Consider the following 16,182-nt stretch of genomic DNA (forward strand, 5'->3'; position numbering starts at 1 on the left):
TAAAAGTTAACAAATTTACAAATTTACCAAAGATGAAAAAGAAAAGAAAAGAACAAAGCGGCATTGAAAATAAAAAATGGTTGTAAGATTGTGGAAACTAATTTGCAATACCCTGAGAATCTTACATCAACTCATTTAGATATAGAATTTATGTCTTATGACTGTTATTTAATAATGGTGTAGATTTATTATCATTAAAATGTCAGACAAGTGAGTGGTAGTGGTGGTGGTGCAGGGAGTTCCGAGATGATGCACATCAAAGCTAATGTTGTCCTAACTTGTGTTGACATTGATCAAATTCAATGTGACATGGCGGAAGTTTTAGATGACATTTGTATAAATCAATATAAATGCAACCGAGGTTAGATATATCATATTTGGATAATCTAAGTTGACATTATATAGATCACAGTCTGAATTATATAATTCCTTAATTCTGTCTCCTGGTTGTTCTTTTTGTTGTTGTTATGTTATTGTTGCTATTTAACCTTAGGCAGAGTGTGGCAAATCAGAAGAATTCTTAGAGTGACGCGTAAAAAAATTTGCCTTGCAGCATTTGTTTTGGCTACTTTGCATTCTGAGTTCAAATCCTGCACAAATTATTATTATTATGATTATTATTATTATTATTATTATTATTATTATTATTGACTTTTGCTTTACATTTGTACAAGTTGGCTCCAAGTCTCACCCAGAGACCTCAAGAGAGAACAAGTTGGAAGTTCATGTTGGTGTTATGTCAAGGGTGCCATATATTTGGTTTTGTACTTAGTGTTGTACTAGTGAATGTCTATTATTATTATTACTGTCATCATTATTATTATTATTATTATTATTATTATTATTATTATTATTACTATTATTATTAATATTATTATTATCGAGTGAGAGAGCAGTTCATGCCATCAAAGTGACACTGGGGTAAAATATACGAAGCCCAATATACCCATCATGACTACCCGTCTGATAAGGGTACACCAGGCACATGCATCACAACCATATATGCACGACATGGTGATCTCATATCAAGATAAACAGCACATGACCTTGCAGGTGGGGCCCAGTTAGAATTTTCTTCAGGTTGAGTAGCCCATCCTGCTCAAAGGGTCCCTGAATAAGAGTTGTTTAAGGATGTTGAAAGAACCACCCATGTTTCCAGAGGTGAATTATTCAAACCCCAAAGAATCCCTCTCAACACATGGCTATGATGCTCCCCCACTACTTCTGCTCGTGATCAGAGATGCACATATTGTCAGCCACTAAGGGACATGCTCAACTGGTTAAGGTCAAACAACTGACAAGCAAATCTGTGGTATTGAGCAGAATATTTGCTGTAGCCCATCTTTTATACCAAGACAAAACAATATTATTATTATTATTATTATTATTATTATTATTATTATTATTATTATTATTATTTTTATTATTACTATAGTAGATGTTGCATGATATACAATATCATGAGGTTGTTGACTGAAGATATTGTGTCTACCGGGAGTTTGTACTGTTTGTCAAGTCACAACAAGGACCTCAGACAGATAGTACTTTATGCAATATGCGTACAGTTACAAGTAATGCCGACTTTTGCAAGGTGGATTATATAGTCATTGGTGATGTCGCAACTCATTTCTACAGCTGAGTGAACTGGAGCAACGTGAAATAAAGTATCTTGCTCAAGAACACAACATGCAGCCACTAAGGGACATGCTCAACTGGTTAAGGTCAAACAACTGACAAGCAAATCTGTGGTATTGAGCAGAATATTTGCTGTAGCCCATCTTTTATACCAAGACAAAACAATGTACATGATAACACTTCCAATCAGTTAAGATCAGAAGCCATGAGAGCCACTGCCTGGTACTGCATCAGGGCATTTATTATTATTATTATTATTATTATTATTATTATTATTATTATTATTATTATTACTATCATCATCATCGTCATTTAATGTCTTTCTTCCATCCTTGCATAGGTTGGACGGATGAAAAGGACACAACAAGCCAGAAGGTTGTGGCCAGTTCCAGTGTCTGCTCTGGCATGGTTTCTAATGCCAACCATTTTGCAAAGAGTACTGGATGCTTTTTTTTTTTTTTTGGCTCATAGCACTGGCACAAGTGAAGTTATCAAGTAACTTGCAAGACAAAAATCCTCCTTGACTGAGTGGGGTGGATGTAATAAAGGAAAAGGTGGCTGTATCTCAAAATCTTGTTTACCTTCTGCCTAATTAGCTACAATTATTTAACCATTGGCTAAAAAAATAAGAAACTCTACAGATGAAGATTCATTAGAATGTCAGACAAGTCACCTTGCTTTATTTGTTCCAGACCTTTACTTTCTGAGTTCAAATATGGCCAAGGTCAGCTTTGCTTTCATTCTTTGAGGGCCAATAAAATAGAGTACTTGTCAAGTAATATCAGCAACTATTTCCCCTCTCCCCAAATTTGTGGGCTGAAACCTCAGCTGGAAATGATTATTTGGCACTGGACCAGCAATGATTGAGCAGGCATGAGATTAAATAGGTTCCAGCTATGACCATCCCATCTTTTACTTAAACAATGTATCTGAGACTACCTTTCTGTCTTCTGAATTATAGATTTTTAAAAACAATAGAAATGATATGAAGGAAGTTTGGCTGTTATTTCTAGCCGGCCAAACAACTGCCTGATTGTTGTTGTTGATGTTGTTGTTGTTAATACTGTTGTTGCATTTGTTATTGTTGTTTAGCTCCAGTTTGAACAGGCTTATGAACAAAGACTCTCCTGTTATGACAACCCTTCCTGTTATTTTGTAGATCCAGTACAAGGTTATCCAATGACCCTTTCCTTTTTTAAAGAAGTTGAGTGTGATTTGAGGGAGCTTTGACTGCAATATCTGGCAGGCTGAGTAACCATGTGAAGAGTGAGTGTCTTCTATTATAGCCTTGGGCCAACCAAAGCCTTGTGAGTGGATTTGGTAGATAGAAACTAAAACAAGCCTGTCGTGTGTGTGTGTGTGTGTGTGTGTGTGTGTGCGTATGTGTATGTGTGTTCGTGTGCCCATGTTTGTCACCCCACCATCACTTGACAACCAATGCTGATATGTTTACATCCCAGTAACTTAGTGGTTCAACAAAAGAGACTGATAGAATAAGTACTAGGCTTACAAAGAATAAGTCCTGGGGTCGATTAGCTTGATTAAAGGCGGTGCCCCAGCATGACCACAGTAAAATGACTGAAACAAGTAAAAGAATATATGTATGTGCGCGTGCACGCACACACACACACACATGTGATGGGCTTCTTTCAGTTTCTATCTACCAAATCCACTCACAAGGCTTTGGTCAGTCCAAGGCCATAGCAGAAGGCACTTGCCCAAGGTGCCATGCAGTGGGATTGAACCCAGAACCATGTGGCTGGGAAGCAAACTTCTTACCTCACTGCCAGTGTCTATCTATCTTGGATATATTCTATTCAGGATAACTGTTAACATATCTTATTTTTTTCTTTCACTTTTGATTGAATTTGTTTATTTTAATCACAAAATCACAGCAAATTACAATGTATAAAGAGAAAATGTAGAGAATAAAATATTTATGGTCAAGGGTTGTTGGTAAACCAAAATTAGTAGCAGGATGTCAAGGCACCCTTTGTGGTTTTGTATATCTGAATAACTAAAACAACAGAATAACTAAAACAAAATAATAATGATAAGCTTGTGAGAAAAATCAATTTACAAAGAAGTGATTTGCATAGGACAAAAGCTGTAATCTAATTATGAATGAATGCTGTGTATATGATTAACAAGTACAAAGCTAACAGATACTACAGGAGTCAATGGTCTTGTAGGAATTAATAGTTTCTGTTTGAAAGTGAAGTGCTGTGTTTTAATATGCTATGTTGATGTTTTATTTTTATTACTTGCAACTTTATGAAGGTATTTTTTAAGTGGGTTTATCTTATTAGGAATAATACTCAACATGGATTGAAAAAATGCGTGTGTGTGCATGAGTGTGACCTAGTGGTTAGACAATTGGACACATATCCATGAGGTCATTTTTATTAGAGTGGCACATTGTGTCTTTGGGTAGGGCACTTTACTTCACATTGTTCCAGTTTGCTTAGCTTGCAAAAAAAAGTAAGTATTACGACTGACAGGGCCCTTGATTAGCATCAAGTTAATGGTACAGCATCAACAAGTCAGTTAGATCTTTCATGAACCCTTAGACTCATAATGCTGGAGTTTAACCCTTTAGCATCTAAATCTGTCATATCTGGCCCAAATATTCTATCTGTTTTATGATTTGGCTTTTCACACCTACCTTACCATGTCATTCTAAAAACAAACAAACACTTCATCAAAATCTCAACGCTATGAGATAATGCATGATTAATTCAAAGCAATGTGAACAAACAAGTATTACCTTTGACAGAGTAATCTAAATGCTTAAGAGTTAACCCAGTTTCCATGATGAATAGGTGACTGAAGTTACAACACTCTCTCTCCTCTTCCCTGTACAGGATGCTGTTCTGTCACAGGGATGACTTCCCAGCTACTAGACTAAACTCATTTGCAGTGAAGTGGAATGGTACAACATGAAATGAAGTGTCTTGTTCAAGAACACAGCACTCTGCCAAGCTTGGGAATCAAAGAAATGACCTTACAGTTGTGGATGCAACACCTTAACCACTAAGCCACTTACATTGAGTCAGTGGAGTGACCAGTACCTTCAGATAGGAAAAGGGATACATCTACCAGAAGACTTCTAGATTCTATTGTTCACCACTTCATTCTTGAAATAGATAGCAAGTATTCATGCGTCTTATGAATATTTTTCAGTATAACACAAACAAGGATGTAGATATTGGATTTCTATCAAAATGGTTGATAGGATATCAGTTGCACTTCTAGTGACATATAACTGGCAGTCCATCTGTTACAACAATGAGGATTCCAGTTGATCTGATCGATGGAACAGCCTGCTCATGAAATTAATGTGCATGTGGCTGAGTACTCCACAGACACACACAACCTTAATGTAGTTCTGATGGAGGTTCAGCATGACACAGAATGTTCACAAAGCTAGCTCTTTGAATTACAGGTACAACTCACTTTTGTCAGCTAAATGGATTGGAGCAATGACAAATACAGCATTTTGCTCAAGGACACAGCATACCACCAGGTATCAACTTGCAAACCTATGATCAAGAGCCAAATACTCCAACCACCAAACCATGTGACCTCACATATTTATTTCTTTATTGCCCACTGGGGGGTGGGCTAAAGATAGCGGGGACAAACAAGGACAGACAAAGGGATTAAGTCGATTACATCAACCCCAGTGTGTAACTGGTACTTATTTAATCGACCTCAAAAAGATGGTAGGCAAAGTCGACCTCAGCAGAATTGGAGCTCAGAACGTAACAGCAGACAAAACACCACTAAGCATTTCGCCCAGTGTGCTAATGATTCTTATTTCTTTACTGCCCACAAGGGGCTACACACAGAGGGGACAAACAAGGACAGTCAAACAGATTAAGTCGATTATACTGACCCCAGTGCATAACTGGTACTTATCTAATCGACCCCGAATGAAAGGATGAAAGGCAAAGTCGACCTTGGCAGAATTTGAACTCAGAACATAGCAGCAGATGAAATACCACTAAGCATTTCGCCCAGCGTGCTAAAGATTCTGACAGCTCACCGTCTTTGAAGCATTTCGCCTGGTGTGTTCATGATTCTGCCAGCTTGCCACCCTTCACAATATCTTTAAAAGGGTATATGTTTGTAATGTCTGTCTAGGCTAACTATTATTATATACTTGCAGAACATTTGTTGCTACGTCTTTATAGGATAGGACATCCATTGCTATGATTATTCAGATATTTCCACTATGTTTGATCTGGATATCAGTTGCTATGACATCTACATACACTATATATATCAATGTTTGTATTGTATATCAACCACTTTTTCTAAACAATCTGAAAGGTAATATATTTTATACAGAAGCATTTCTTCTCAGATTAAAACCACTTTCAAACAAACAATGTTAACATCAAAGACTTGTCCGTGTGTTGATATTTTTTGTTGTGTTGTGCATACTCTTTACTCTTTTACTCTTTTACTTGTTTCAGCAATTTGACTGTGGCCATGCTGGAGCACCACCTTTTTTCGAGCAAATCGACCCCAGGACTTATTCTTTGTAAGCCTAGTACTTATTCTATCGGTCTTTTGCCGAACCGCTAAGTAAAAGAAATCAATAGAATAAGTACTAGGCTGACAAAGAATAAGTCCTGGGGTCGATTTGCTTGACTAAAGGCAGTGTTCCAGCATGGCCACAGTCAAGTTACTTCTCAAATTAAAACCACTTTCAAACAAACAATGCTAACATCAAAGACTTGTCCGTGTGTTGATATTTTTATGTTGTGTTGTGCATACTCTTTACTCTTTTACTTGTTTCAGTAATTTGACTGATGGTTTCTATCTACCAAATCCACTCACAAGGCTTTGGTTGGCCTGAGACAATAGTAGAAGACACTTGCCCCAAGGTGCCACACAGTGGGAATGAACCTGGAACCATGTGGCTGGTAAGCAAGCTACTTACCACACAGCCACACCTGTGCCTATTAATATAGTTATCCACCCAAGCACTATATACAATAAACTTCAGTCAGAATCATTGGCAAACTGTATATAATGTTGAACAGCATTTCTTCTGGTTCTTTATAAGCTGAGTTCAAATTCTACTGAGCTCAACTTTAACTGTCATCCCTTCAAGGGCTGATAAAATAAGTACCAATCGAGCTCTGAGGTAGATGTAATTGATTTACCAACTCACTTAAATTATGTATCATTGATCTTGCAATAAAAGTTGTGAGAATTATTATTACTTTTCTTTTTATCTCAGGTTTTGTTGGAATTCCTGGAGTTTTGCATGCATAGCGAGTTTGCTGCCTGCAGCCTACAGTACCATGCTATCTGTTCTTTTCAACTATTTAATACTTTGCTAATTATTCTGGCTATGCCAAGGAGGCAAACCTTTTATTATTATCATTGTTATCATTATTATTATTGTTATTGAGTGAGAGAGCAGTTCATGCCATCAAAGTGACACTGGGGTAAAATATACGAAGCCCAATATACCCATCATGACTACCCGTCTGATAAGGGTACACCAGGCACATGCATCACAACCATATATGGCGGACATGGTGATCTCATATCAAGATAAACAGCACATGACCTTGCAGGTGGGGCCCAGTTAGAATTTTCTTCAGGTTGAGTAGCCCATCCTGCTCAAAGGGTCCCTGAATAAGAGTTGTTTAAGGATGTTGAAAGAACCACCCATGTTTCCAGAGGTGAATTATTCAAACCCCAAAGAATCCCTCTCAACACATAGCTATGATGCTCCCCACTACTTCTGCTCGTGATCAGAGATGCACATATTGTCAGCCACTAAGGGACATGCTCAACTGGTTAAGGTCAAACAACTGACAAGCAAATCTGTGGTATTGAGCAGAATATTTGCTGTAGCCCATCTTTTATACCAAGACAAAACAATATTTTATTATTATTATTATTATTATTATTATTATTATATTATTATTATTTATTTTATTATTACTATAGTAGATGTTGCATGATATACAATATCATGAGGTTGTTGACTGAAGATATTGTGTCTACCGGGAGTTTGTACTGTTTGTCAAGTCACAACAAGGACCTCAGACAGATAGTACTTTATGCAATATGCGTACAGTTACAAGTAATGCCGACTTTTGCAAGGTGGATTATATAGTCATTGGTGATGTCGCAACTCATTTCTACAGCTGAGTGAACTGGAGCAACGTGAAATAAAGTATCTTGCTCAAGAACACAACATGCAGCCCGGTCCGGGATTCAAACTCACAACTTCATGATCATAAGCTCAACGGTCTAACCACTGAGCCATGCACCTTCACACGGTGAAGAACGACCTTCGCTCTTTAGGTCTCACCGAGGAAATGACCAGAGACCGAGACCTTTGGAAGTATGCTGTGCATGAGAAGACCCGACTGGACAAGTGAGGCCATAACCCATGGCCCCTACCTGGAACGTAGTCAGTGCACCTATGCATACCTTCCTTCTTGGGACACATAACTCTACTTGTGAAGATCTGTTGAGGCAAGTGAAAATGGACAAAATCAAAAGCAAACTCGATGAACATTAATGGAATTTGTAGTTTTGTGGTACCAGTGCCGGTGGCACATACGAAAAAACCATCCAAACGTGGCCTAGCCAGTACCAGTTACCGCATTGACTGGCCTCCGTGCCGGTGGCATGTAAAAACACACCATCCGAGCGTGGCCGTTTGCCAGCCTCATCTGGCACCTGTGTTGGTGGCACATAAAATCACCCACTACACTCTCGGAGTGGTTGGTGTTAGGAAGGGCATCCAGCTGTAGAAACACTGCCAGATCTGACTGGCCTGGTGCAGCCTTCGGGCTTCCCAGACCCCAGTTGAACCGTCCAACCCATGCTAGCATGGAAAGCGGACGTTAAACGATGATGATGATGATGATGATATATATAACAGGAAGGTTTACGAAAATAAACAAAAGACGAAAGCAGGTGGAGTACAAACAAACAAATGTATTAGTATGCCGCTCAGGAATATAAATAGAACAAGTCTTTTACGTTTCGAGCCTACGCTCTTCGACAGAAAGATACACAGAAAAAAAACAAGGAGAGAAACAAAGAGAGAAAAAAAATGTGTATATATATATATATATATATATATATATGTATCATCATCATCATTTCATTTAATGTCCAATTTTCCATGCTTGCATGGGTTGGTTGCAGTTTATTTGAGGCAGATTTTCTGATGCCCTTCCTGTCACCAACTCTTACTTGTTTCCAAGCAGTTTAATATTTCTCAATGACCAGATATGTTCTTACAGAATATTGGAAATGAATGACTTTGCTTTTGACAGTAACTCTTATCGACAGTTATCATGTGATATGGCAAGGAGACACATATACATACTTACATACATGCACACATACATTACACATACACACATACATAAGTGTGTATGTAGGTAGGTATTTGTGTGTGTGTGTGTGTGGTGTGTGTGTGTGTGTGTGTGTGTGTGTGGTGTGTGTGTGTGTGTGTGTGTGTGTGTGCATGTGTGTGTTGATAAATGCTTTAACATGAAACTCTATCTAGTCCATTTAATAACTTCACACATATACATACTTACATACATGCATACATACATTACACATACACGCATACATAAGTGTGTATGTAGGTAGGTATTTGTGTGTGTGTGTGTGCATATGTGTGTTGATAAATGCTTTAACATGAAACTCTATCTAGTCCATTTAACAACTTTTTAGGCATTCTCAGCTAATAAAAAATATATTATACATTCATACATATCTTTGTGTGTATGAGCATATATGTATATCCATTTATGTATACATCATATGCATGCATAGAATATAAATTATTCTTTAGTCAGTGTGACCAAAATGACAAAATACCATATTTCCCTTGTCCATGAAGTTCATTCTGAATAATCCTGGGCAGACTCACATATCATATCTGTTAGATGATAATGCACCCAGCTTCTCAATGCTGCTTTACAATGTGAGCACTGTGCAGCACGGTACTCCACTCTAGGCATACTTTGTTTGATATATTGTAAATTACTGCAGATAAAACAGAATATGTCTATAAACTGCATCAATCAACTCCTAAACAAGCTGCTTGATAAATCTCCTTCATAAATTATTCAGAACTGCATGGAAACAAAAAGAAAATAAAAGACATCACATATTCACACCAATAGCATGTATAAACATACGCACATACACATATAAATGCATGTGCACACACTCACACATATTAGCATGCATATATGATAAGCATGTTACATATTTAACGAAGCTGATTTAATCTTCAATCAGTCTTCAGACAGCTGTGGTGAACATATTATTTATTATGTTATACCAGTGTTTGTCACTTAGTTTCAAAGCTTCTAAATATATTCATTCAACTTGCAATAAATAGCAACCAAACCTCTCTCAAATATCAAACTATCATTTTGTTTTGTTCTGTTTTTTTTTGTTTCGTTTTTTAAGGTGAAGGACTCATTTGATAAACTACAATTTGCGTATATATTTTTGATACCTTCCAGCAGATTCAAATACAGATGATAGCTGCTGTTATAAATGTCTTAGAACAACTTCTCCCCTTTACATTGACAGTAGGTTCATAACACACTCAGCTCGTAGGAGCAAAGGATTCTGGGATACCTGTGTTTCAACATGTGCCTTGTCAGCCTGAAGTACCCACCAGTTCTTTGAGCCTAAACAATCCACTTGCTTTGTTTGTAATTCTAGCAAACAAACCTGTTTTCTGATTGGTGCTTATATCTATCAACCAATTAGATAACCTGATACTTCACAAAAAGCAGGTTGGTCAAGGTCCAAATATCTTTGATCATATATGTTGATAGATTAACAAAGTCTTTAGAACATTGGACTGCATGTCTTACAGTATTCCTTCTAATCCTATGAGTTCAATTCTCACTGAGGTCAACTTTGAAATTCATCCTTTTGGAGTTGCTTAAATAGTGCAGACAACTGTTAGAGTACAAGATAGGATGTCTTACAGGTATCTGGTTCTGGTTCTTTGTCTTTTGACAATGAGGCATGTGATGGCACTAGTACCAAGTTATCCTTTATCTTTTGCTTGTTTCTGTCATTAGACTGCAGCCATGCTAGGGCACCCCCTTTTTGGTCAAATGAATCAACCCCAGTAATTATTATTTATTAAGCTTGGTGCTTATTCTATCGATCTCTTTTGGAAAACCACTGAGCTACAGGGATGTAAACACACCAGCACCTGTTGGTAAGCAGTGATGGGGACAAATACAGACACAAAGACACACACAGATTGATAAACATACATACGTGTGTGTGTGTGTACATGTGCATGTGTGTGTATGTTTTTCCTCCATCATTGGTTGACAACCAATGTTGATATGTTTATATCTATGTAACTTAGCTGTTTGGGGAACGGAACCAATAGAAGAAGTGCCAAGCTTAAAAAAAGTGTCAATTCATTCAACAAAAATTCTTTAAGTAAAAGATAAAAGTAAAAGATAAATGATATATAAAGAGAGAGGAGAGGGGAGAGGGGAAGACAGAAAAAAGCAGGAGTGCTGAAAAGTTTCAGGAGGATCAGTTAATTATGATTTTATTCAACATATTCCACTCTGATTCACACACTCATTGCAGCGGTCCTTCAGTCTTTCTAAGCCCTGTAAAAGAACTTGGAAGGTTGGACCACCGACCAGGCCCTTTGCAATACTCTTAAAGCCAGGATCTTTTCAGCACCCCCCTTGTATGCATATATCTGTTGGCATGTGTGTTTGTGTCTCTGTTTCTTGATATTGCATGCCAAATTCTAAGCAAACAAGACTGGTATACAAATTGTAAATTTGTTTGTAATCTTGTGTGAAAACATGTCAGGTTATTGTAGGTCGCATGTTTGAAGGACTCAGAGAAATATCACAATGCTTAGAAACTGGTAAAATTTTGTGAAAAGAACATCATCTGGTAGTAGAAAAATTTGACACAAAAAATTGCATCTGATCCGACCAAATATGGAAAGTGGATGTTAAAACGATGGTGGTGGTGGTGGTGGTGGTGGTGGTAGTGGTGGTTAAATGAAACCAATGAAAAAAATTAAAGAATTTGTAAAGGTTAAAATACTCACGACCGTTTGAATGGAACCTTGTCATCAAAATCCTTATGAGAAACTTTGATATTGTCCTTCATAGACTGGATAATAGAGCCTAGAATGACAAAAGAAAAGAATCTGACATTTAAGAAGATGAAAGACAAACTGGCTGGATCAACAGAGTAATGGACTATTTGGTGATGGGTGATGGTTGATGGGTGAATATTTTTGTTCATCTTCACATAAGTTTGGTTGCTTTGGCTATAAGCTAAGAGTATATCTGACCAATAAGCCAAGCTGTAAATATGTATACTATACTTAGCTCTTGTTTCATGGGATTAAAGGAATGAGAAATTAATATTTCACCTGGAAAGGGTGCCAGTCTATCTCAGGTAACATTAACATTCTCAGTAATCTGACATATATTGCCAATATCCAGCTAAACTCAAGATCAGGTTAATTGACAGCTAGATGAACCAAAAGCTCAGTGAAAGGACAGTTAAACTAACAAATGTCTAAATGAACTAAGAATTAGTTGAGCAGACAGCTATGTGAAATAACTGCTATAGAAACTGGCTGCTTGGTAAACTAATGGGTAGATAAAACTGACAGCCGGAAAGTGATGCTTCAGTGTAATGACAGTTGGTTGAATTGACTGCTAGGTGAAACACTAGGTACATTGACAGCTAGGCAAAGTGCCACTTAGGTGATTTGAAAGTTAGCTAACTTGACAGCTAAGTAAAGTAATAACTGTGTGAACTAACAGCAGGCTGAAATATCAGATAAGTTTAGAGACAGCTATATGAACTATCAATTTGGGGGATAAAAGAACAATGTAAAATGACAGCTAGATAACGTGATGGATAGGCAGCCTGATTACTAGGTGGGCTAAGATTTAGGTGAAGTGGGAGCTGAATGAATAGATAACTGACTGAAATGAACTAACTTTTAAGTAAATTAACAACTAGCTAGGTGAACTAACGGCTACGAAAATTATCAGGTGATTGTTGTTGCAGTTAAGGAAGTCTCAACTAAAGGAAGCAACATCGGGTGGAACCCACACATAAATGAACTCACAAATAGATAAACTAAGAACTGGATAAAGTGATAACAAGGTAAACTAACAGCTGGATGGAGTAACAACTGGATGAAGTAACAACTGGGTAAACTGAAAGCATGATAAACTAATAGGTGGAGTGACAGACAAATTGTGCAGAGAGTTAGATGAACTGACAGCTAGGTGAAGTGGCTAATAGATGATCAGATAGTTGGTTGACTAACAGCCAAGTGAACTAACAACTAAGTCAACAAATAGTTGGGTGATGCAACAGCTAAGTGAACTGGTTTTTAACTGAACCTAAAGTAAAGTGGACGAGCAGCCGGGTGATATGACATCTGTGTAAATTGACAGCTAGATAAACTAACAGCTGGGTGAAGTAACAACTAGGTAAAATGACAGCTGGGTGAAGTGACAGCTAGATGAACTTAGCATTGACTGGATTTTGACAACTAGATGATGTTACATTAAGGCGAACTAACAGCTAGGTGGGGAGACAAGTAAGTGGTTTCACAGACAAATGACTGCTATATGAACTAACAACCAGATGAACTGAGAGCTAGATAGTTTAACAGTTCAGTGAACTGACAACAATAGGTATGCCGCTATTAAGGCAATGGCTAAATGATGTGACAGATAAGTGAACAACCTGATGAATTGACAGCTTAGTGAACTGACAGCAAAGCAAACTATATGGTTTGTAACACTCTTTTCACTTAATACAAAATCTACTACAGGAAGAGATTTCCTGACTTTAACAGACAAGCACTTCTCTCTGACTATAGATATACTCTTTTTTTTTTACTTGTTTCAGTCATTTGACTGCGGCCATGCTGGAGCACCGCCTTTAAAGAAAACTTTTTAGAGAAAGCAATCTAAAATGAGCCATACTTGCACCTCAAATATGAAAAACATACACCAAAAAAAACCCAAAGCACATGTTGATGCAGGAAGCCTAATATATACCCACTAAACAAATTCTGTGATGTGGAAGCAATAACTTTTGAGGTAGACACTATATCTATAACACATAATCTGAAAGAAATGCATAAGTGTTGCATATGAATGAAAGATGGAAAATTTAAACAAAAATTTTACAATCATGCATCCTCATTCACATGATAAAACAAACATTAGTAAATAGACTGACTACACCTGACAATCAAAAAGAATTCTTCAATCTATATTATTAAATGAAAAATCCTGAAATGAAAGTAAAATATGCAGGTTGTACATAGAAGAGAAGAAACAATCCTGAAAAGCTTTCACCAACGAGACTTTTATTTAAACAACAGATCAGAAGTGTTCTGGTAATTCAGGACATTGTATATTGCAGAGAATACAAAGGACAGAGATATCTGGTACCCTGTCCTCCTCAGCAGAAGTGTTAATGCCATTCCCTCTGAGGAAGAGGATTGGCCAGTAAGATCCTTGTGCCGGTGTCACATTAAAAGCATTCAACACACACTGTAAAATGGTTGGCATTAGAAATCAAATCTGATTGGAACCTGGTGCAGCTCACTTGCTTGCCATTCCTGATCAAACTGTCCAATCCATACCACCATCAGAAATGGATGTTAAAAAATGATGGTGATGATATGTATGTATGTTTGTACATATGTATGTATGTATATATGTATGTATTTATGCATGTATAGACACACACACACACACACACACACACACACATAATTTCATAACTAAATTTCTCACCAATATGAAGTGAATTGCACATATATGGAATTGGAAATTTTGATGTAAAATTAATGGTGAGATGTTCGTTAGCACAGAGATATATGGATATCAGTTGAGGAATAAATACCTAATTCATTAATGCCTGTTTAAATAAACCGACCTACAAATCGATAAAACGACAGCAAATGTTCAAAATAACGAGCTACACTCTAGGAAGACAGACAGACAGATAAACACACAAGCATGCATGCATACATACATACATACATACATACATTCATACATACATTCATACATACATTCATACATACATTCATACATACATACATACATACATACATACATACATACACACATACATACATATATGCACATATGTATACAGAAATACATAAAAATAGATCTATATTGATGTAAGTGGGTCTTGTTAAGCTTTCTATAAGAGTGTGTATGTGCGTGTATATGTATATGTATATATGTACATATATGTATGAATATATATAGATAGATAGCTATAGATATATATACATACATACAAATGTGTGTGTATGTATATATATATATAGACACACACACACATGCATACATATATATCCATATAAATATACATACATATACATATATATATACATATATACATACATACATACATATACATACATACATACATACATATACATACATACATAGATATATATATATATTATATATATATATATATATATACATATATATATATATATATATATATATATATATATATATATATATGTATGTATGTATATATATATATACGTATATTATTTCCATTTCACTTCCCAGAGCTCTCAATTTCAATATTGTTATTATTGTTGTTGTTATCATTATTATCATTTTTATTAGTAATTTTCATCACCAAAGCTTTGTGTGTGTGAATGTGTGGAGTAGATAGTAATAACATGCAAAAGAGGAGTATATATATATATATAATTTTTACTTATTTAACTGGAAAGCTACATAACAGACACACATACACACACAAACACACATATATGCATGCATATAATCATACATACACACGTTTGTGTGTGTATATATATATATATATGTATGTGTATGTACATATATATACACACATACAGATTCATCTATTATATAAAATCTGTTCTGTCTGTCTGTGTGTGACTTCTAGGATATCGGGCATCCTCCATTTGATTGCGCTCAAATTTGATATGTAGATACCAACGGTATCAGGGCATGTATAAGTCTTGAAAAAATTACAAAAATTGACCCAGGTGAAAATGCAATCGATAAAGCCATGGGAGCATGCATTTGTATGCACAAGTACATCAACTGTTGTGATCGATACTAAACGTACGCAAGAAAAATGCACGTGCAGTTTGTATAAAAAAAGCTAGATGGCTTGTAATAATGCTACAAAATGGGACGGTTGGACAAGTTGTTTTGAGAAAATTTGCTTTAAATGTTTGACAACTCAGCATCGTCCATTGGATGGAGGGCATTTTGCTTGTATACATACATATATATATATATACAGGGTGAGGACAGTATTTGCAGACGCATACACTTTTCATTATTATTTTATTTGACTAATTTTTATTGAACTTCTAGTTCAGAAAATATAATGACAGGCCCTATGTTTGCTAATGAATTGAAAAGGCTTGCTGTGATTGTGGCTTTGAAGGTTTAGCATAGTGATTTTAAAAATTTT

The 16,182-nt window shown here is 36.3% G+C and overlaps 1 protein-coding gene across 1 annotated transcript in view; it reads right to left on the reverse strand.

The window, feature by feature from the left end:
* LOC115215830 (EF-hand domain-containing protein 1-like) overlaps positions 1-16,182 on the reverse strand; it is a 133,411-nt gene that overhangs the window by 23,804 nt on the left and 93,425 nt on the right. Inside the window, exon 11 of the mRNA XM_029785155.2 lies at positions 11,756-11,834. Within this exon, the coding sequence (XP_029641015.1) occupies positions 11,756-11,834 (79 nt within the window). The remainder of the gene's footprint in view (positions 1-11,755; positions 11,835-16,182) is intronic.

This window comes from Octopus sinensis, linkage group LG9, assembly GCF_006345805.1.
Source record: "Octopus sinensis linkage group LG9, ASM634580v1, whole genome shotgun sequence".
In the NCBI taxonomy this organism is placed as follows: domain Eukaryota; kingdom Metazoa; phylum Mollusca; class Cephalopoda; order Octopoda; family Octopodidae; genus Octopus; species Octopus sinensis.